This window comes from Enhydra lutris, unplaced genomic scaffold, assembly GCF_002288905.1.
Source record: "Enhydra lutris kenyoni isolate GAN:26980312 unplaced genomic scaffold, ASM228890v2 scaffoldscaffold94, whole genome shotgun sequence".
NCBI lineage: Eukaryota > Metazoa > Chordata > Mammalia > Carnivora > Mustelidae > Enhydra > Enhydra lutris.
In genome coordinates, this window is record NW_019154178.1 from 1,417,983 (window position 1) to 1,436,508 (window position 18,526).

Consider the following 18,526-nt stretch of genomic DNA (forward strand, 5'->3'; position numbering starts at 1 on the left):
CCCTGTTTACTGCTCTAATAATTTATCAACAAAGCAGGAAATCTGGCAGTCTGATGAAGCCCGTGTCACCCTTCCCTGAAGAAAGTTTTAAAGTATTTTAAAAAATTTTAATTTAAAAATTTTAATTTTTAATACACAGGGTTAAAAAGAAATCAAATATACTGAAATTGTTTTCAGAATATTAAAAAAAACCCCGAAATTGTGATACAGAAGTAAACATTGATTTTTTTTTTTTTTAAGATTTTTATTTACTTGACAGACAGATCACAAGTAGGCAGAGAGGCAGGCAGAGAGAGAGAGAGGAGGAGGAGGAAGCAGGCTCCCCGCTGGGCAGAGAGCCCGATGTGGGGCTTGATCTCAGGACCCTGGGATCATGACCTGAGCCGAAGGCAGGGGCTTTAACCACTGAGCCACCCAGGTGCCCCTAAACATTGATTTTTTTTTTAACACATGACAAGTTCTAGTGGCTAGTGGTAGGTTTAACAACAACAGTAATTTCAAGGTAGAAATCATGTGATATTTTGTGAACACTGGTGATAAAATCATGGAAACTGCAAATACTACACACACACACACTTTTTGCCGATGATCATATTTGAAGGAAATGCTAAATTTCAGTTAGAAATTGGGGAAAACAAACACGTATCCCCCCCCATCCAAATTTACATATCCCGATTCTTGGCTAATGACCTCCTGCACAAAGAAATGACTCAACTGTACAGATGTTTAATGATTTTTGAAGTGACAAGCAAATCACACAAAGGCAAGAAAACCTCCTTTTTACCTCTCTCGATTAGACATCGGCTTCATCTGTATCTGGGGGGCCAATCTCGTTGGGGTGTTCATGTTTTCACTGGGTTCTTCGGAGAGGTGGCCTCTCTGGAAAACACAGGGACCGGATTGCAGGAAAGAAAGGGTCAATCGGGAACCCTTGAAGGGCGTTGGGACGGCTTTAACACCACCCTCAGGGCCGCCCTGCTCCCTGCGCCCACCCTGGGCAGCGGTGCCGGGAAAGCCGGGAACGAGGCCGATACTCACCCTCTTCTTCAGCTTGTGCTTCGACTTCCTCTTCTCTTTCGACCGTCCGGACTTCTTATGCGTAGCCACGGGCTGGCTGCTTTTACTGCTGGTGAGTCCGTTCACGCGCTGACTCTTGCCCCCGATGATTCCTCGACATTTCTCGAAGCCACACTTACACAGTTGCTTTGAAAGGAAAGAGAGCCGTGCTTTCGGCCTGCAGCCTCACTGCTGCGTCCAACAGCGCGCCCGAGCGTCCGCACGCCGGACAGTGAGTTTCAGTCGCGAAGTTTTTAGACAGAGGTAAAGCAACTGAGTAAAATAAATATAAATGTGTTTCCATGGAAAGCAAAGATTAAACTCTGCGAAAACTTCTTCACTAGGCAGGCTAAGAACTGACTGAAGACCAACATGACGGAGAGTCTCTTTCTACAGAGTTCTGAGCCAGTGCCCGAGGGAAGTGGGCTGGAAACCGCCGGCTCCAACGTCCCTCTCATCGGCTGTGCTCAGTGACGTTTAAGAAGGCCTGTGGTGTGCCTGGTGCGGTGGCAGAGTCCCACCTCCCTCCCGAACGGGCTCATGCTTACCTGTTTTTCCACATTAAAGGAATGGAAGTTGTAATCGTAAGTGAGCTCGGTACCAGCTGGCATGTCCTTCAGAGCATACAGTCCAATCCGGTATACTCCATTGACAGACCTACGGAGGAGGAGAGGGTTAAAGGCAGAGATTCTTTTTTTTTTTTTTTTTTTAAAGATTTTATTTATTTATTTGAAAGACAGAGGGTGTGTGTGCATGAGCAGGGGCAGGGGCAGCGGGAGAGGGAGAAGCAGATTCCATGCTGAGCAGGGAACCAAACTTGGGGCTCCATCCCAGTCACAGGGATCATGACCTGAGCCGAAGGCGGCTGCTTAGCCAGTGGAGCCCCCCAGGAGCCCCGAAGGCAGAGATTCCTAACACCCTGCCTGAAATGGTACGCTGACTTCAAATGTGCCTTTGCTTATCTGTCCAATTACTTGGGGTTTCCTGGCCAGTCTCTGTACCTTCAGTGTCTGTGTTCTATGCCGCCCAGCTTGTGTGACACTGCTGGACTAACAGCCCTCACTCAGCTTTCTGGAAAACAGGCTCTATGCTGTCAGTCAGAACGGGTCTTAAGTTTTCTTGCTTGGTATTATTCAACGTCTCTCTGATGATAAGTCTACTTCCTTTATGAGTTTCTCTCTTTGGTTCTATTTTATGTAACTTATTGATAATTTATCACGTACTATTCTAGATGCTTTATGTAATAATAATTATAATCACTGAGTGATTGTTACATTAATTATAACATCTCGTTGTACTAACTTATTCAATCCTTCCAACAACAGTATAAAAAAGGCATTTTTTTTTTTTTTTTAAAGTAGGCTCCACACCCAATGTGGATCCCAGCTTGGGGCTTGAACTCATGATCCTGAGATCAAGACCTGAGCTGAGGTCAAGAGTCGGAGGCTTAACTGGCTAAGCCACCCAGGCGCCCCCAAAAGGCACTATTATTGGGTAGTATTACAGCTCCAGTTTCTGAGGAAGCTGAGGCACAGAGAGGTCAAGTAACTTATCCAAAGTCACACAGCTAATAACTGAGGGAATCAAACTGAGTTTCAAATCAAGGCAGTCTGGCTTCAAAATCTTCATCACTGTGTCTTACTGATAACAGGTGAGCGCACTGGCCCTCAGAACAGCCTGATGAGACGGGTACTTTGGTCCCTATTTTATACAGGAAGTATTTGTGGCTTAGACAGTTTATTCGGTCACACAGCAAGGAAGCTGCATTTAAAACCAGGGGACTCAAATCCAGGCTGTCTGATGCCACAGATTTTCTTCTCTTGCTCCACTGCTGCCTCCTTGCCAATGTCGGAAACACCAAGGTTTAGCTTGGATCCTATCCTTATCAAATGGAAATTTCTCTAATATATTCAGGTTCCCCCCTTCCCATTCAGAAAGCATTTTTAGTCTATGCTAGTGTTTGGCAAACTATAGCAAACCCCACCCACGTCTTTGTAAATTTTTACTGGTGCACCCCAAAAGTCTGCTGACCCTTGGTCTACACCATGACATTAAAAATTTGTACACTGTACGTTTTAAAAACCTGGGGGGACTGGTGGGACGCCTGGCTGGCTTAGTCACAAGAGCATGCTGCACCTGATCTTGAGGTTGTAAGTTCAAGTCCCAGGTTGGGTGTAGAGATTACTAAATGAAATAAATTAACTTAAAAAATTTTGGGTGGATTCTTATTTATTTTTCGAGGGGGAAGAGAGAAAGAGAGAATGGGAGAGGGGGAGAGGGAGAGGAGAGGAAAGGAGAAGCGAGGAGAGGAGAGAGAAAACAAGAGGAGGACAGAGGGAGAGGTACAGGGAATCTCAAGCCGACTCCGTGCAGCGCAGAGCCTGATACATGGCTTGATCTTACAACCTGAGATCACGCCCTGAGCCACAAATCAAGAATCAGGCACTTAACCAAATGAGCTGTCCAGGTGCCCCTGGGGGGTCTTACATGGCGTAGGATACACAACTCCTAGATGTGCAGTTAGCTTGCTGACTTCTAGGTGTCTTTACACCTGTGCAACCTCCCAGAAACCTTTCTTTCCCAGTTAGCACCTTCTCCACACAGGATGTGGGGCAACTCTATCTCTGTCGCCACTGACTAGTCTGGTGTCTTTGGGACGTCACATGAGCGGAATCATAGAGTAATTCACTGGAGGAGACGCAAGCACAAGCTTCATTCCCCCACTCGGTGTTACTACGGCTGCTATCAGCTCTACTCTGCGTGAACAGCACCACGGGGGCTCCTGTCTTCTGGGTAAGTATCCGCACTGACTGTAGTTCTCAGCTGTTACGAAGATGTTTCCGTGGGTGTCCCGCACACGCCTTAGAGCGTGAACGCTCACTTCCGCTGGGGACATACTCAGGAGTGTGGCCATGGAGCTCCGGGCCACATTTAGCCGTGACAGGTATGGGCAAGCTTTTGCTCGGCCGTGGTTCTACACCCGCACACACTCCCACCAGCACCTACAAGAGCTCGTGTCAGACTACATGCTCGGCAATCTCCGAACTGCCATTCTCTGTAGGCGTTGTGGGGCAGCACGTAGTGTTCCAACACAGTCCAGTATTTCTCTTGGATGGTTAAAGATATTAAACACCTATTTTGGGGCACCTGGGTGGCTCAGTGGTTAAAGCCTCTGCCTTCGGCTCAGGTCATAATCTCGGGGTCCTGGGATCGAGTCCCGCATCGGGCTCTCTGCTCGGCGGGGAGCCTGCCTCCTCCTCCTCTCTCTCTCTCTGCCTGCCTCTCTGCCTACTTGTGATCTGTCAAATTAAAAAAAAAAAATCTTTAAACACCTATTTTATGTGTATTGACTATTTTTTAAAAGGATTTTATTCGAGAGGGAGGGAGCAGGAGTGATAGAGGGAGAGGGAAAGGGTGAGCCAGGCTCCCCACTGAGCACAGAGACGGTCGCAGGACTCGATCCCAGGATCCTGAGATCATGACCTGAGCTAAAGTCCGACACTTAACTGAGCCATCCAGGTCTCCCTGTTTTGAAAACTGTTATATTCTTTTCGCTGTGCCTATTCTTTGAACAATTTAAAAAATTGGGCTTTCCTATTTATTTGTAGATTCTAGATTTATAAAGTTCTTTGTCAGATAAATATTGTAAATATCTTCTCCCCAGCGTATGGCTTAGCTTTTTAACTCTCATAATACTATCTTTTGATGAAATGTTTAATATTATCTGTTCCTTTACAGCCAGTGCTACTTTCTTGGGGGGGCGGGTGTTAGCCCCCATGTTGGGCTCTGTGCTCAGCAGGGAGTCTGCTTGTCTCTCTTCTGTTCTTCCCCCTTCACATGCTTGCTCTAAATAAATAAATAAATAAATAAAATCTTAAAAGACAAAAAAGTTCAACCCCAAGATCAAGAGTTGCTCCGACAGTGCACTGAGCCGGCCGGACACCCCTGTAAACACTACTGAATTTTATCAAATGCTCTTTCTATTTTCTATTACCCCCATTGAGATGATAAATGATTTTTTGTCTTTATTCTGTCAATGCAGTAAGTTACATTGATTATGAATGTTAAACCAACCAACCTTTCACTCCTGGAGTAAACCCCACGTGGTCATGATGTATTAGTCTTACATATTGCTAGAGCTGATTTGCTAATTTTTTTTTAAAAAAGATTTTATTTATTTGGCAGAGATCACAAGTAGGCAGAGAGGCAGGCAGAGAGAGAGAGGAGGAAGCAGGCTCGCCGCTGAGCAGAGCCCGATGTGGGGCTCGATCCCAGGACTCTGAGATCATGACCTGAGCCGAAGGCAGAGGCTTAACCCACTGAGTCACCCAGGCGCCCCATTTGCTAATATTTTAATGAGGATTTCTGTGTCTATGTTCATGGGAGATCTTCACCCATATTTCTTATTTCTCTTAATGATGCTCTTAGGTTTCAGACGAAGGTTATACTAGCCTTAAGAAATGGAAGAGTTTGGGGCGCCTGGTGGTTCAATGGGTTAAAGCCTCTGCCTTCGGCTCAGGTCGTGATCCCAGGGTCCTGGGATCGAGCCCTGAATCAGGCTCTCTGCTTGGCGGGGAGCCTGCCTCCCCCTCTCTCTGTGCCTGCCTCTCTGCCTACTTGTGATTTCTGTCAAAATAAATAAATAAAATCTTAAAAAAAAAATGGAAGAGTTTATGTGATATTGGTAGTACAGAGTCTTTAAGTATACAGAAGAATCATCAGTGAAGGTATTTGAGCTTGGAGCTTCTTTTGTCAGAAACTGTTAATTATACATTCAATGTCACTGGCAGACATTCAGACTTTTTTTCTCTCCTTGTGCCATTTTGTAAGTTGTGCTTTCTCAAGGAATTTGTTCATTTTATTTAACTCTCCAAATAGGAGTTCAGGAAAACGGACAAACTGTGGTGAATTTATACAAAGGAACATTAGTCCAGAATAAAAATCAACAAATCAACAACACAGATAACCTGTAAGAACACGCCACGTGAAAGAAGCCAGACAGCAGCGTACACAGACATGCAGCTCTGCAACAGGAAAACAGATCTGGTGACAGAAACCACATCGCTGCCTGCCTTTGAGGTGGCAAGATTCTAAACCTGAAACAATGGAAATGTTCTTTACGTTGATAGGATGTGGGTTGTATGGGTGTATACATTTGTAAAAATGGATGGTAATTTACACTTAAAATCTATGTCTTTACGTAATACTTAAAGTTAAAAAATTTACAAAAATAGAAAGCTGTTCAATCTGATTATCTTTTTTAAAAAAGATTTTATTTCATAGAGAGAGAGAGAGAGAAAGAGCAGGGGGAGAGAGAGAGGGAGAAGCAGCTCCCCGCTGAGCAGAGAGCCCGATGCAGGACTTGATCCCAGGACCCTGAAAACATGACCTGATCCGAAGGCACTGAACTAAGCCACCCAGGTGTCCCTTCTTTAATTTTTCCTCAGCAACGTTTTGTAGTTTTCATGGTACAATTCTCTCACCTTATTGGTTAATTTCTGAGTATCTTATTCTTTTTAGTACTATTGTAAATGGAAATGTTTTTGTAATTTCCTTTTGTTCACTGTGTATGGAAATGCAACTGATTTTTGTGTGTTGACTTTTTGTACCTGTGACTGCTGAATTTCTTTTTTTTTTTTTTTTTTAAAGATTTTATTTATTTACTTGACAAAGTAGGCAGAGAGAGAGAGAGGGAAGCAAGCTTGCCGCTGAGCAGAGAGCCCAATGCGGGGGCTCGATCCCAGGACCCTGAGATCATGACCTGAGCCCAAGGCAGAGGCTTAACCCACCGAGCCACCCAGGCGTCCCTGAATTTATTTCTATCTAACAGCTTCTTTGTGGAGTCTTTAGTATTTTCTACATATAAAATCATGTCACATACAAATAAAGTTAAATGTACTTCTCCCTTTCAAATTTTAATGTCTTTTCTCTCCTCGTCTCGTTATTCTGGTGACCACCTCTACCATGTTTAACAGAAGCACAAAAGTAGGCTTCCTCATGTAGTTCCTGACTTTACAGGAAAAACTTTCCACTTTTTAACTACTGAGAACTGTCTGGTGTGGACTTTTTTCCTTTTTTTAAAAGATTTTGAAAAAAAATATTCATTTGAGAGTGAGAGAGAAAGAGTATGAGCAGGGGAAAGGAGAAGAGGGAGAGAGAGAGGGGAGAGGCCAGCGGGAGAAGACAACTCCCCGCTAAGCAGGGAGCCTGACGTGAGGCTTGATCCCGGGAGTCTAGGATCACGACCTGGGCCGAAGGCAGTTGCTTAACCAACTGAGCCACCCAGGCGCCCTCAGATCGGGCTTTTCTTTGTTCAGATTTCTGATGAGTGATTCAAGCTCTTTACTAGTGAGGACTCTATTCAGATTTTTCTGTGTCTTTATGATTCAGTCTTAGTAGGTTTTGTGTTTCAAGAAATGTGTCCATTTCACACTATGCAGCCACCAAAATCCCTGAAATCTTGCCATTTGCCACGACATGGATGTAGCTAGAGGGTATTATGCTGAGCAAAATAAGTCAATCAGAGAAAAACAATTATCATATGATCTCTCGGATATGAGGAATTTGAGAGGCAGCGAGGGGGGTCATGGAGGACAGGGAGGTTAAAATGAAACAAGATGGGACCGGGGAGGGAGACAAACCATAAGAAACTCTTAATCTCGGGAAACAAACTGAGGCTGCTGAGGGGAGAGGGAGGGATGGGGTGGCTGGGGGATGGACACTGGGGAGGGTATGTGCTATGGTGAGTGCTGTGAAGTGTGTAAGCCTGACAATTCACAGACCTGTACCCCTGGGACTAATAACACATTATACATTAATGAATAAAAGAAGAAATTTGTTCATTTCAACTAGGTAATCCAATCTTCTGGTGCACAACTGTTTGCGGCATTCTCTTAAAATCTTCAGTATTTTGGGGCGCCTGGGTGGTTCAGTGGGTTAAGCCTCTGCCTTCAGCTCAGGTCACGATCTCAGGGTCCTGGGATCCAGCCCCACATGGGGCTCTCTGCTCAGCAGGGAGCCTGCTTCCCTCTCGCTCTCTGCCTGCCTCTCTGCCTACTTGTGATCTCTCTGTCAAATAAATAAATAAAATCTTTAAAAAAAATAAAGTAACATCTTCAGTATTACTGTAGACTTGGTAGTGATGTGCTTTGCTGCTATGAGTTGTAGGAGTTCTTTATTTCATGTATCACCACTTATTAGATATATGAATTGCAAATATTTTCTCCCATTCCATGGGTTGCCTTATTTTGTTGATGTTCTCCTTTGCTTCCTTTGCTGCACAGGAACTTTACAGTCTGACGTTGTTCTGCTTTTGTTGCCCTTTGTTCCTGCTGTCAACCCCGGAAAGTCTTCACCGAGAATGATGTCAAGGAGCTTATCCCCTACGGCTTCTTCTAAGAATTTTATGGTTTCAGGTGCTACTTTTAAGTCCTTAATACATCTTGGCTTGATTTTTGTGTATGATGTAGGCAGGGTCCAGTTTTCCCAACACAATTTACTGAATAGGCTTCTTGTCCTGTACAATATATTCGTGGCTCCTTTGATGTGAGTTAATTGATCATACAAGCATGTGTTTGTTTCTGAGCTCTCTATTAAATTCGTATCATTCTTAGGCCAATACTATACTGTTTTGATTATTATAGTTTCGTAATACAGTTTGAAATCAGGGAGTGAAATGCCTCTACCTTTATTAACCATCTGAGCCATGCAGGCACCCTAAAGATTTTACTTTTAAGTAATCCCTATATCCCACATGGAGCTTGAATCCATAACCCCGAGATCAAGAGTCACAGGCTCCACTGACTGAACCAGCCAGGCACCCCAGGCCTCCAAAATTTCTGGTAAGAAATCTGCAAGTAATGTTATCGTATGTGATGACTTGCTTGTCTAATGCCCCTTTCAAGATCTGCTCTTTATCACTGGGAATTTTGATTATGTTTCCTGCTGTGTGTCTCTGAGTTCACCTTACTTGGAGTTCAGTGAGCTTTGTGCTTATTCATGTTCACAGCTTCCATCAAACTGAGGAAGTTTTCAACCAATATTTCTTCAAACACTCTGCCTCTTTCTCTTTGGTCCTTCTCAGACACCCATGATGCGTATGTTGGTCTGCTGGATGGTGTCCCAGAGGTCCCTTAGGGTCAGTTCCCTTTCCTTCAATGTTTTTCTTTCTGTTCCTCAGACTTGAGAATTTCCATTGTCATATCTTGAAGTTCATGACTTCTTTCTTCAGTCTGCTCAAATGTGCCTCTGACTCCCTCTTGTGAACTTTTCCTGTAGTTTCAATTTCAATTATGGTACTTTTCAGAATATTCTTTTGGTTTCTTTTTAGGCTATCTATCTCTTTACTGACATTTCCATTTTGCTCACACATCATTGTCATGAATTTCTCCATATCGACCCTCAGTTCTTTGAGCACCTCTGGAGATTTGTGTTTTATAAAGTCTTTGTCTAACGTATTTGCCACTGAGTCTTTTTTAGGGACAGATTGTTTTGGATTGTATTTTTTTGAACGGGCCACAGTTTTCCGTTTCTTTGTATTCCATGTGACTTTTCCTTGAACACTGCAAATTTGGACCTAATAATGTGGTATGTCTAGAAATAAGGTTCTCCCAACTTCCCCAAGGCTCACATGCCCTAATCGTTAATATCTGGCCCCCAAAAGTAAAAAAAAAAAAAAAAAAAAAAAAAGAAGTGAAAAATGAAGGGGAGAAAATAGGGCCCTGCCTCTTCAAGTCTCCTGGAAGTCACTTCATGTGGCAGGAGAGGGGCTTACCACAATGGTGGGAGGGGCCACCACAATGGCTGCTCATCTTTGTCTGCACATCTGTGATCAGAAGCAGCAATCAGAGCCCAGACTCCCCATTTTTAGAGGACAGGGTCCTCCTTACCCATCCTAGCATGTGCAATCTGTGCGCAAGCTGCTGGAACGCATGCAGAGCTACCTTCCATGCAGCTGGGGGTAGGCATGGGAGTTGCTATCGTTCCAAGAGTTGAAGTTGACTGAACTGACTAAAAGGAAGGCGATTTACCATTTCGGGCCTCCCCTAGTGGTTGCAAGCCTTCCACAGACTCCAAAATTGTTCCATCAGACAGATTCTGCCGGTGTAACTATCTAAGGGGAGACAGACTCCTGATGCTTCCTACTCCACCATCTTCCCAGTATCTTCTCCTAGTATTTTTTTTCAACTGTTTTTTATTTTTATTTTTTAAGATTTTATTTACTTGACAAAGATCACAAGTAGGCAGAGAGGCAAGTGGGGGGGGGGGAGCAGGCTCCCCGCTGAGCAGAGAGCCCAATGTGGGGCTCGATCCCAGGACCCCGAGACCATGACCTGAGCCAAAGGCAGAGGCCTTATCCCACTGAGCCACCCAGGTGCCCCTTTTCAATTGTTTTTTAGATGTAATTTTTTGCTTTTCAGTTAGACTCTTATCTATTTTACTGTGACAAAGCCAGTGGGCAGGTAATAAATATGCTGAGTGACCTCACAGGAGAAGAGCATTTAACACAGAGCCGGGCACACAGTGAGCAGTTGCTAAGTCTTAGGTATTACTGTTATTATGTCACCATATATGGTGCTATATTCTTCTGGGAGGAGTTAAGATGAAGAGAAGAAAGAGCAGCAGCAGCTCTGCCTGGGGAGAGCCACCTGATGTGCTGTGAAAGCAGACTCACCCTGAAGGTAGACTCATCTCTTGATACCCTCAATGCCTTCTGCTCTCTTAGGATTTGTGACTTCACCTTCCCCTGCTGCCTTACCATTTCTGCATTTCACAGTTTGGGTTGCAGCTGTGGTTGATGAATCGGGCCTCGTTCCCCATCCGGTAACTGTCGATCACCATCCCACTATCCAGGTTCAGGCAGTAGTGGTCACTGTGATTATGATACTGCTCGATCATCCTGTTCCTAAAGAGGAGAGGAAGATGTGAAAGTCAATTAATGATTAAGTTCAAAGTAAACTTGAAATCTTCCACTTTACACTCTAATCTGGTACCTTTGCCACTTTACTGCAGGATCATCATTCATCACTGTACCTGAACTCCTGCTCGCTGACAACCTCCCCCAGGTATTCGATGATGAACTGCCCGGCTTTCAGGGGTTCTTTGGTTCTTATTCCCCAACCTTTTTCCTCAGCTCGAAATCGTTCTAGACACTGCACCCACTCATGCCTCTGTATCCTCTGGTTACAGCACTGCTCACCACAGGGGCAAGTGTTGGGGGAACACTCGGCAAAGATCATTCTAGAAAGAAAAGAGATAATTGTATGCCAATTAATATTATATATGCCTTCATAAACCCATTTTTGTTTAACAGGAACTTTTAAAATACATTAAATTTTTATTTTATCAAGGTTGGATGGGTTAACAAGGTTCACAAGGGCGAAGAGTACACAACTTCAAAACTTAGTAATACTGAAAATTTCCAAGTGAAGTTATACTGAATATTACTGAATAATACTGAAAATTTCCAAGTGCTGAATACATTATTAAGCTAACTGCCCACTAAGCACCCTGGGTAAACACTATCCTATGTAACTCTGTGCTAAGAATAAAACTATAATAAAACTACAACCCACAGAGGAATTAATAATTTGAAGATTACATAGCATTCGTATTTTGAAGTAGCTGATGGGCATTTACAGATTTTTTTTCTTTTGAAATTGTGGTAAAATGACACATAAACTTTACACTATAAATATTTTTAAGTATACATTTTAGTACTTTTTTAAAAAAGATTTTATTTATTTGACAGAGATCACAAATAGGCAGAGGCAGGTGGTGGGGGGAAGCAGGCTCCCCAGTGAGCAGAGAGCCCGATGCGGGGCTTGATCCCAGGACCCTGAGATCATGACCTGAGCTGAAGGTAGAGGTTTTAATCCACTAAACCACCCAGACGTCCCTACTTTCTTAACTTTTTTTGAAGATTTTATTTATATGAGGGGTGCCTGGGTGTCTCTGTTGGTTAAGCAACTGCCTTCAGCTCAGGTCATGATCCTGGGGTCCTGAGATCGAGTCCTGCATCAGGCATGGTGCTCAGTGAGGAGCCTGCTTCTCCCTCTGCCTCCGCCACTCCCCCTGCTTGTGCTTTCTTTCTCTTTCTTGCTCTCTCAAAATATTAAAAATTTTATTTTATTTATTTGAGAGAGAGAGAGAGAGAGAGAGAGAGAGAGAACATGAGTAGAGGGCAGGAGGAGCAGAGGGAGCAGCAGACTCTCTGCTGAGCAGGGAGCCCGATGTGGGGCTCCATCTCAGAACCCTAGGATCGTGACCCGAGCTGAAGGCAGACACTTAGCCTAAGTAAGCCATCCAGGTGCCCCTGCACTGTTCTTGTTTTATAAGAATTTTACATTTCATGGGGGTACCTGCCTGGGTGGCTCAGTCATTAAGTGTCTGCCTTCAGCTCATGATCCCAGGGTCCTGGGATCAAGCCCCGCACTGGGCTCCCTGCTCGATGGGAAGTGGGCTTCTCCCTCTCCCACTCCCCCTGCTTGTGTTCCCTCTCTTGCTGTGTCTCTGTCAAATAAATAAATAAAATCTTAAAAAAAAAAAAAAAGAATTTTACATTTCATTAGTGTAAATGACATCTCCATACTGGAAACAACATTTCCAATCTCTGTACTAGCTGAACTTATAACCTCTAGAGAATTAACAAGCAAAATTCTCAATACAGTAGAGAAAAGTTGGTATGCACACGTCTTCTAACTGCTTTCTTTTTTTTTGTATTTCTCGATCTTTCAGAGAAGCCATTAAGTTTTGGTGTTTGGTTTAAAATCACAGTAAGGCTGCTGAACATGATTAAACAAAGGAGGTCAAGAATATAGTGGTAGATCAGAATATCACATTATAGTTTATATAACACACACACATCCATATCGTAACTTACAAATCTTCTTGAGAAAGCATTTAACATTTTATAATATAAAGTACTTTCATAGCCATTCTTCAAATAAACATTATCCTTTTCTAAAGGTCAGGAAACAGTGTCAAATCACATAAATGAGCAGTAAGCAGAGAAAACTCCTACCAGATTATTTAATTCAAGACACTAAGCTGAACTTGTGAGAAAGACACTACATTACTACCAAATTCACTACCTTTTTTCATTCTTTAAATGAATTCCTTGCTCAATGAATACGACTGAACACCAAACCTGAAAATGCTCTCCTCCTTCATCTTTTATGATAACGGATTTCCCACCTTTCCAATAATGAATTCTTCCTCTTCTTTTTTTTTTTTTTTTGGAAAAAACCCAGAAATCCTTTTTCCCTCTCTCCCTTCCATGGCACATTCCTGTTCCTCCCATCTTTAGAAGGCTCATTCGCAGAGGATGGGGGGCTGGGGAAACTGGGTGATGGACATGAAAGACGTAATGAGCACTGGGTGTCGCATGCGACCGACGAATCACTGAACTCTGTCTCTGAAACTAGTAAGACACCACATTTAATTAATTGGATTTAAATACAAAAAAAGAGAGGAAGGCTTGTTCATGCCCACAGTTTCAACTGTAACCCCTCTTGACAATACCCCACCTGAATTTTCATCATACCTTAAAACCCCAAAACAATAAGCTTTATGTGGATAAAAGAACTACAATGTAACAGAGTGCTGAGACGAAAGAGATTTTAAAAGAGAATTTAAAAAAATTTCTGCTGGAGAACACTCATTTAGAGGTTGTTGAAAATCTGTGGTTTCCATTGAAGGCACTGAAATATATTCCATTCGTTTCAATTATCAAGATAAGCCCTTGGGGGTGCCTGGGTGGCTCAGTCAGTTCAGCAGCTGCCTTAGCCCCAGGTCATGATCCCAGGGTCTTGGGATCGAGCCCCGCATCGGGCTCCCTCAAGGAGCCTGCTTCCCTCTCTCATCCCAATTTGTGTTCTCTCTTGCTATCTCTGTCTCTCTCAAACAAACAAACAAATAAAATCTTAAAAAAAAAAAAAAAAAAAAGATAAATAAGCCCTTTACGTAAAAAGTAGAACATATTCTAGTTATCGTGTCTGGAAAACAAAACTGCAAACGGATCACAGTGTGCGAGCACATGCTGCAGACCATGACTATGTAATCATGACTGATTACAGCACAAACTGCCGTTAACTTCGGCAGCGGCAGGCTCGAGCCCACTGAGCTAACCGGCCGGGTACTACAGTGCCGCTCACTTTAGCTACAGAATGCCGTTCACTGGAAGACGAGAGCATTCTCCTCCCAGATGCAGACCTAGATCAGAAAGCTCTTTTCCTCGCCTGGTGAGATTTAACGTTTAAGAGTCACTGGCAAGTGTACTAGTGAGACTGACTTAATAGCTATGGAGGTCAGACCATCTCCCGTGAGTAGAGACGGGTTTTCACAAGAAAAACAGTCCTACTAGAAATCGTGCCAGGTCAGGAAGGAGTGAGCCTTAGAGGCATGGGAGAGGACCCTCCCTACTTTTGGGGACCAAGAATTTGAAGGCCTCCTGCTCTTCTGTAGCAAAAGGTGAAGGGTCCTGGAGATGCTCCCTGTGGGGACAAGTGGAAGTAAACTGTACTCAGCAAAGGCGCTCACACAGGGCCCCCACGGGTTAGCCAGGGACCCTGACGTTCAGTCCGTGGCTTGTAAACTCAGGAGTCACTGCTTCCGGTGGCATTACAAGGCTTCCTGGGCAATACCCCTTTATCTCCCCTTAAGTATTTGGCTTTGTTATATAACATGTTTGTTGTTGTGAGCGCTGAGAGGGTGGGCTCTGTACGTGCTGTGAACAAATGGACACAGGGTTGAAAAGCTGCCTGAAATGAATTATGAGACTCTGCTCTAGGGAACGTGGAATGTTCTGGAGCAGTAATGGGTTCGATATGGATGGTGTACAGACAGAAGTATTAAGCAGGGAAGGTCTTATAGAATTTATAAACAACGCTGATGATTCCTAGGTGTTTAGAAGAGAGGAGGCCATGTTCTAAAAATATTTTATAAAAACCCATTACTTGTTTTTAAGACCATCCTGAATTTCAGTTTCCTTTGGGCTACATGAGCCTTACATAGACATAAAACTGAATCTTACAGAGCTTTGAGTTTTCCCTACAAATATTTACAATGCCTTGACTACTAAGACAGGAAGGACATTTCAGGTAGCTCCATTTAACTAAATTTTTATGTGGGTTACTTTTAAATATATATGGAAGCATCCACTGAATAATATATTTTCATTTTTCTTCGGTATTTGTGCATTTTTCCCCTCTTTCATTAGATGCATGAATATGCAGGGATGTAGGGTTCAGAGTCTCACAAAGTTGGCAGTACCGGATTTGACTTTTTTTTTTTTTTTTTTTTTTAAAAGAAAGGCAACACAGGGGCGCCTGGGTGGTTCCGTGGGTAAAGCCTCTGCCTTCAGCTCAGGTCATGGTCTCAGGGTCCTGGGATGGAGCCCCGCATTGGGCTCTCTGCTCAGTGGGGAGCCTGTTTCCCTCTCACTCTCTGCCTACTTGTGATTTCTGTCAAATAAATAAATAGAACTCTTTATATAAAAAATGACGTAAGATGACCAACGTAATTGTGGAAATGCAGACATTCAGATTTCAGCTTTATGTCGTTAAAAGACTAACGACTTACACAATAAGCAGTATATACAGTGGAAAGAACATGAGTTTTGAATCAAACACACGTGGGTTCAAATTCTGTTTGTCAGTTAAGTGCTGTATATAACATGGGCAACTTACTATCCAAACTCTAAAATCCTTCATTTATAAAATATAAAACTATTACCTATCTCATTAGACTACTGGGGAAAAGAGAAGAACTCACCAATGTGATGGCAGCTATATCATGGCAATTTCGCAGACAATACAATATCATATAAAAAACCAGTAATGTTAGCATAGAAAGGAATGCAAATTTAAGCAATTTTAAAGACATATGATAGTCCCAAACATTAAACCAATGAAATATTAAAGCACCAAAAATGAAGTTAGATATGACTGCCTAAAGGAGGTGAACTACATGGAAGTGAGTATATTCACATCACGGTGGCAATCCTGCAAATTAACGGACTAATTCATGAGAGCTACTGGGCATAGTAAGTATACAGTATATAGTCAGTACGATATACAGTAAGACTGACACAGATGTTCATGTAGTTATCCTCAGATAATTCTTCTCAGAATACACCTTAAGGGGTAAAAAAAAAAAAGAGGAAATCTATACAGTTTCACAGTAGCGCACTTTTTAATAGAAAACCTTGGGAATAACTGGAATGACGAGGCACAGGGGGACGGCGAACTGGGCATGTCAACCTACGGAAGGTAAGAGAACTAACAACGGTGAGCTTGTGGACCGCACCGATACACATAATACACATATACACATAAAAGTGTGTATATACATAAAAAGAGAAAAAAAGACCAAAAAAGAAAAAAAGCATACATATAAAATGTCTGTGAGTAAAGAACAATTAGCGCACAGCACAGACCAGGCCGGCAGCTGTGACCCTGCAACCGCGCGTGCGTGTGCAAGGCGTGACGAGCCGACGACGCGGTGAGCAGGACGCTCCAGCTGGCGCGCTGTTACAGGAGGTCTTAAAACATGGATGCCCGCAGCCCCCAGGACAGCCGACCAGACACTGGGGAAGCAGTCGTCTTTGGCCAGGAAAACTATCCAGAAGAGGAATTATTGATGTCAAGTTCACTGGTTCTTTTTTACTATAAATTTGCACATGTAACTAAACCCCATCAAACTAGATCTCCATTCTTGGGTCTCCATTCTTGGGTCTCCATCAGACATTTCCATTTTGAAATCTCCATGTCATTTAGAACTCAATGGCCCCAAAGTAAAATCATAGTTTTGATCGCCAAACTAGCCAGACCCCATACCTTCATTCTCTCGACAGCACGGACACCTTTCATCAGAGCCACCGGCCCAGTCAGCGCATGTGCACCTGTGTGCGTATGTGAGCGGCTCATCAGCCCGGTCTTCCCTCAGAGTACATCATGCCTTTCTTCCTCCTCACCGTCATCATCCTACCTTGCTCGCTGGTTATGGCTACCACGTACGGAGATCTAGGAAATTTTCTAAAATTTCCTGAATACTTTATGTCGTGGGCTGAATGCTTGTGTCTCCCCAGAATGAACAGCTGAAGCCCTAGCCCCCAGTGTAATGGTAATTTGGAGGCAGAGCCTTTGGGAGGGCAGCTGGCTTGTATGAGGGTGTGAGGAAGGGAACTGCACGAAGGAATTAGTGTCCCTACAGGAAGAGGAACGGAGAGCTCTTTCTCCACAAGCGTGTGCTCAGGAAAGGCCATGTGAACACACAAGGAGAAAGCGGCCGTCCGTAAGCCAGGACGTGGGTCCTCATCAGACATCAAATACTTGCATCTTGACCTTGGACTTCCCAGTCTCCAGGACTGTGAGAAATAAATTTCTGCTGTTTAAGCCACCAGGTCTATGGTACTTTGCCGAACCAGCCCAAGACACATCAATTAGGTTTTATATAGCTTTGTGCAACTTCAAGAGAGGAAATAAAAGAGCTTAACTTTTCCCTCCAAATGAAGTGTCATCTACCCTGAAGCCCGCGCTTTCAGAGAAGTCACTTCAGTACAGTACCTATTGAGGCAGTCGTCCACACAGCCCTTCCCGGTGTCATCCTCTGGCTTCTTACAGTTACAGGTGGTGGCCTCGTAACCAGAAAGGGGCTTGACATCAACGTAGACATCTTGAGAGAAGACAGCAAAGAGTAATTTGTGAACACAGAGGATAATTTTTTAAGTGCTAGGCTAAGAAGAACACCGATGATATGAAGGCAGAAAAAAATAGCTCTCAAGTTACTCACTTGAACGGATTTTTTTATATAGTGGGACATCTGGCTTTTTGTACAGCTAGAAGAAAAAAAAAAGAAAAATCTAGATATAGCATTTAACTTCAAATACCAGACAGCAGCATCAATCACTAAAAATATAAGAAATTATTCACTTGCTCTGCTCGTATGGGAATATTTATAAGAAAGATTTTCTGGGTTGGATACACTTGAGGGAAATTCTTGGTGCTTTCACTTTTTACCCTGAAATAAGAAGTGACTTACTGGATCAGGACAAGAGAAACAGATTCAACAAGAGAAGGAACGTGGAAGAGCTTCCCGGGAATATGTGCACGCTGTGGCCGGGCGCACACGCAAACCACCCTGCGGGGAAACGACCCTGCAGGACGAGGCTACTCTTTTGGATACATTAAGACTCAGTTTGCCTCTATGAAAAGAAAGGAAAACACTCAAAGGGCTTGTTGAGATGGTCTGGCTAGCACATGAAGTTAAAAAGATGAGTATCCTGGCCTTTTCAGTGTGGGTATTCCAGAAAAAGACTTTTCACATTTTAATTAAGGCAATTAATTTAGTGAATACAGGGGAGAGGGAAGGCAGGAAAGGAAGCTCTCATTGCAATGAAGAAGGCATTCAGAGAAAAAAAAAAAAAAAAAAGGAAAAAAGGAAGGTATTAGAACAGGGGTGATCAGCTGGC

The 18,526-nt window shown here is 43.4% G+C and overlaps 1 protein-coding gene across 3 annotated transcripts in view; it reads right to left on the bottom strand.

Annotated features, from left to right (window-relative positions):
* LOC111138933 (ASH1 like histone lysine methyltransferase) overlaps positions 1-18,526 on the bottom strand; it is a 189,099-nt gene that overhangs the window by 16,884 nt on the left and 153,689 nt on the right. For all 3 annotated transcript variants that reach the window (XM_022490937.1, XM_022490935.1, XM_022490936.1), the window contains 7 exons: positions 17,848-17,893; positions 17,622-17,730; positions 11,089-11,295; positions 10,814-10,960; positions 1,605-1,713; positions 1,039-1,203; positions 785-879 (listed from right to left, as the gene is read on the bottom strand). In XM_022490937.1, coding sequence (XP_022346645.1) covers positions 785-879; positions 1,039-1,203; positions 1,605-1,713; positions 10,814-10,960; positions 11,089-11,295; positions 17,622-17,730; positions 17,848-17,893 — 878 coding nt within the window. The remainder of the gene's footprint in view (positions 1-784; positions 880-1,038; positions 1,204-1,604; positions 1,714-10,813; positions 10,961-11,088; positions 11,296-17,621; positions 17,731-17,847; positions 17,894-18,526) is intronic.